Here is a 4,639-nt window from a genome sequence, read left to right as displayed (position 1 = left end):
TCCCAAAACAACATCCTTTCTTCGTGCCGAAAAGAGGGTTTCCATCTAACAGCAAGCACCGCGCATTTAAAGTGACCTTAAGAGGAAAACTAATTAGATCAGTCGGAATTTTCACTAAACACTGCACGATTAATAGTCAATGAAACAAATACTCACTTAATTTCGCCTAATGAGACAATGATGCGAACGATAAACCAGGATTTAAGGACGTAATTATTACGAAGCACATGGGGAATATGGTGATGATGCCATGATGTGGGCTTTGGGGGCGGAAACACTGGACGCCTCGATGCGGTGGTGAAGAAAAAGTAGTCATGCAGGGCGGGAGAATTAAAAAAACGCTCTTAAGTCCTATTCGTTGTGTAAAATCACACAATAAAATTTCTCCCAAATAAAAAACACAACATGATTGTGTTTAAGCTCGTCAGGCGCCCAAAAAACACAACCGCGTTTTGTAATAGAACATAAAATTTTTTTCAGTGTATTAACATCTATTTTTTAAACGTTTTAATTTCTAGAGATTGCATCTATTTTTTTAAAAATGATTAATTTTAAATATTCTTAGATCTGATCACCGGTTTACGAAGGAGTGTGCGATTAGCTGCAAAGCAGAACAAACAAAACAATTGAACTTACCATAACATCTTTGGGCAGTCGATTCCTTGCAAAGTGTTCATTTCGAATTTTCAACAAGGTCATGGTGAAAACTGAACCATCCTACATTTATGTTGACTTGACAAAGGTCTTCAAGTAAATGTCAAAACTTTTTGTGTTGAGTTATTTAATTTTTTTGGCTGATACGTTCTTCTTCTTTTTTTCGTACGTTGAACTTTTATTTGAACGTGATCATTGGTGATTTCGTTTTGCTTTGCAAATTCATTTCCGTACATTTAAAGGATAACAATATGTTGCCTAAGCTTTTTTTTATTTTTGATGACTGTCTGAAGGTGTAATAGGAATCTATTGTGATATTACAATCAAGTACTGTCACTGCCTCATTTGAATACAGTTAATGTCTGAAGGTGTAATAGGAATCTATTATGATATTACAATCAAGTACTGTCACTGCCTCATTTGAATACAGCTAATATAAACAACGCCAAATAGCAATACAATACCTCATCATATGAATACTCTCAGATGTTGTTCAACCCATGCTATTTGAACATTTTTTCCTAGTTTTTGACAATTTTTTTGTACTCTGAGGTTATTGTAATTTTGAGTCGGTCGTGCCATATTATACTTAATCATACTTAACAACCTTCAGCTGTGAATATTTTTAGTTTAATAAGTTGTAACTTGTTTCAGGGATAAGTCAAATATTTTGAATATAGTTAAACTGGGAGATTAGTGAACATTTTTTTACGCAAACAGCTATAGTCTATAACGATATGTGGTAAATTAAATAATGATTGTGATTTCCATATCCCCTGTCCCTACATTTTTTTTAATAAATCGCGCCGCGCGTACAACGAGTGAAAAACAGTGCGTGCAGAGTGCAGTGAGTGCAACCAGAAGGAGAAGACTCCCACACCTGAGCTGCGCGCGAAATAGGTCTACCACGGGGGGAAAGGTTGCGACCTCTCGCACGAAAGTCAGTCAGTCGCCCAATAACCTTTGTCCGCCGACCTTCTTGATGGTGTCAACAGAAGGCTTCGGCAAATGTTTCGTCCGTAGGAAGGACGGATTTAACAGAAGCTCGGTCACGAGTGAAGTAAGTTAAAAACTTATTCAAAACATATTGCTGGGCGGCTTATAAATTGAGCAACTCTCTGTGTGCTCAATTTTATTTGTATTTGGCGCGACTGACGGTAGACTTTGTGCGTTATTTCCCTCAGGTAGCCCTGGTGGGCTCCTTCGTTACCCCTGGCGCAGCCCCGTCTTTTGGTGGTCCGTTTTAGACGTTTAGGCTGGCACCTCCCCATCCTGAAGCGGTCGGCAAACAACACCTTGCCTGGACCCTTCGTGTGTAGCAGCTCCCTTCACCTTGCGCGACTACGGCACGGGAGACGTCCTCGGTTGGAGCGTCACCGTTCGTCGTCGTCGGCGCCGTCATCGACTCCTTCTTCACCCATCGTATAGATCGTCAAACGTTAAGTACAATATCAGACTCATGTGCGCGCGTATTTTCCGTATCTTCCGATTCCGAATATTTTTTTTCATTGAAAGGCCTATTCCCCAATTATTGTAAACCCCAAATTGTTCTATATCACAATTATTATCAAATTACCATTATCTCGTTACATTATCAATATTCTATTTAATAATAACTATTTTACAATTTAATTGTTTAATGTTTAATTTATCCGTACACACCAGCAACACTTTAACTTCATTTTAAAGGTCGAATTTTCCACGAACTGAGAGTTGAGCTAATTTGAGTCCGGAGTTTGTTAGTTTATTAGATTTTGAGTAATGACGACTTTTATGTCGTTATAAATGGCGCCCAACATTAAATTATTTATTGAAGTTGCTGTGTGGTGATTTGGCGTGTTGAGAATTTAAGAATTTCGGCTAGTGAGGATTACTAGCGTAATTTGATGCGAGGATAAGAATGCGTAACGTTTGAGCAATTTTTATCTCTCATATCGAAGGAAAGTGCCAATCATCCCTCTGAATATTTATTGGTGAATTTTTAGAACTTTATCGCTACATTTTTAGAAATTTCTTGTTGAATTTTTGTCATTTGTGTTAGAGATATTTAGATTTGTAAGATTTTTAAGATGACACAAAGCATGGATTCCATTAAGCTGGAATGGGATCGCTTGCCCAGAGAGGATGTTGAGGCAGAATGCAAATTTCGTGGCATAGAGGGCGAAAGTTTGTCTATTCTGCGCGATAATTTAAAGAGCGCGATTGAGAATGAAGCGGCCGCAGCTGCTGCTCCTCTGAAAGTAGTAGGCAAAGAGGCAGTAGATGCAGAAGCTAAATCATTAGCTGAGTATTTAGTTTCGGTGAAACAAGCAGTCAAATTGTGTTGCGAATCGAAAAAATCAAGTGAGGCACGGAAGCTGAGATCGAGAATCGCGTATGCTTTCATGCGTATGCAGCGCATCGAGCTGTAAGACGACAGGTTAGCCGACTCGATTACGAAGCTGAAGGTCCATTTGCAACAGAGTTGTGACTGGTTGCGAAGCGGAATATTAGATACTGAGGAGCCCAGCACGAGTAACGCAAAATCGCTTTTAGAGACATTAAATGATTCATTTGAGCAGCTAGATCAAATTGGTGCACCGAGCGATTTTGGGTTCGCAGCTGCAGCGCACGGGCCGCAAATGCAATACTTTGTTCCCGTGTCGCATGATCAAATTCTAAATCAAGCGTCGTTAGAGAGTCGTCAAAATAGCGGCGTCTTATTGGTGCCAAATTGTAACTCGAAGCGGAGGATTTACACAAGGGATTGGAAAGTGTCATTTTCGGGCGAGCAGTCCAGTAAAAGGTCACTGGCTAGTTTCTTGCGGGAAATCGAACTTAAGCGAAAAGAGAGCAATTTGACAGACTCCGAGTTTTGGGACACTGCCCATCATTTATTTGAGGGTAGGGCGAAGGCTTGGTTTCTCATGAACCACAAGAAGTGGCACTCGTGGGTGGAATTTGAGCCGCATCTGATTGCAAATTTTAAACCTCCAGATTATGATGACCGGTTATGGGATCAATTGCGTTCGCGCAGGCAAGCCCGCGACGAAAGGCTTAATTTGTTTTGTTCGGAAATGGAGACATTGTTTTCCCTGCTTAGCAATCCTCCATCCGAGCGGGAAAAATTGGAATTTGTAAGAAAGCGATTGGCCCCATATTGGTTGCAAAATCTGCCCTGTGGCGAAATTCACAGTTTAGATGATTTGCAAGGAAGAGGTTTGAGTTTGGAATCAGTGAAGCACTTGATTGACAAGTATAGAGATCCGCAGGCGCAGGAAGATCCTGTTGAGCCAGAATTTGCGTATAAAGTCAGTGAGAAAGCGGACAAGAAAGATGAGAAAGGGAAAGTTAGTGTGGCAGAATTGTGTTGTGTTGGTCACACGCCTGGTGAGATTTGCTGTGCTGCACTTTCGTACCGAAATGCAAGCGCGGGCGCTCGTTCAGGGGTTCGGCCGGCGCACGACAATTCGCAGCGTGCAAATGCGCACCTTTCTGCTCGCGCGCGGCAGCAGAATGTGGGCAGTAATGTTTCTAATGGGCAAACTTTGATTCACGCGCCACAGGGAAATGCATCGCAGCAGTCAAATCTCGCTGTTGCGGCCAAGGTGTGTTGGAACTGTTTCCAGCAGGGACACAGTTTCAGAAATTGCGCACAGCCGCGCAGGGGAGCTTTCTGCTGGGGATGTGGGAAAGACGGGATCGTGCGTAAAAATTGTATTTCTTGCACGAATTCAAAAAACCCGTCGGGGGTCGCTCGTCCGGTAGCGCAAAGCGACAGCAAACCCCACAATATGAGTCAAGTGCAAGGCGCTCAAACAAATCTTGGCAAAGGCACATCTGGAAACTAAGAACTGATTATGTTCGCGAAAAATTAGGCGGAATTTTACTGAAATGTAAAGGGGAGACGCTGAGCGAGAGTAGCGATGAACTGGAGGTGGACAAATTTGATAATAGATTATTTTTACGCGTAAAAATATTAGATAATCCAGTTGTTGGTTTACTT

The 4,639-nt window shown here is 41.6% G+C and overlaps 1 protein-coding gene across 1 annotated transcript; it reads left to right on the top strand.

Annotated features, from left to right (window-relative positions):
• The first annotated feature begins 3,160 nt into the window (after window positions 1–3,160).
• Window positions 3,161–4,639, top strand: LOC135937599 (uncharacterized). Its single transcript, XM_065480757.1, has one exon. It carries the CDS (start codon window positions 3,276–3,278, stop codon window positions 4,482–4,484), a length of 1,209 nt encoding a protein of 402 aa, XP_065336829.1. The 5' UTR covers window positions 3,161–3,275; the 3' UTR covers window positions 4,485–4,639.

The sequence above is a fragment of the Cloeon dipterum genome, chromosome 2, assembly GCF_949628265.1.
Source record: "Cloeon dipterum chromosome 2, ieCloDipt1.1, whole genome shotgun sequence".
NCBI classification, from domain to species: domain Eukaryota; kingdom Metazoa; phylum Arthropoda; class Insecta; order Ephemeroptera; family Baetidae; genus Cloeon; species Cloeon dipterum.
The sequence above is the reverse complement of the archived record's forward strand: the minus strand, read 5'-3'. Positions and strand labels throughout refer to the sequence as shown.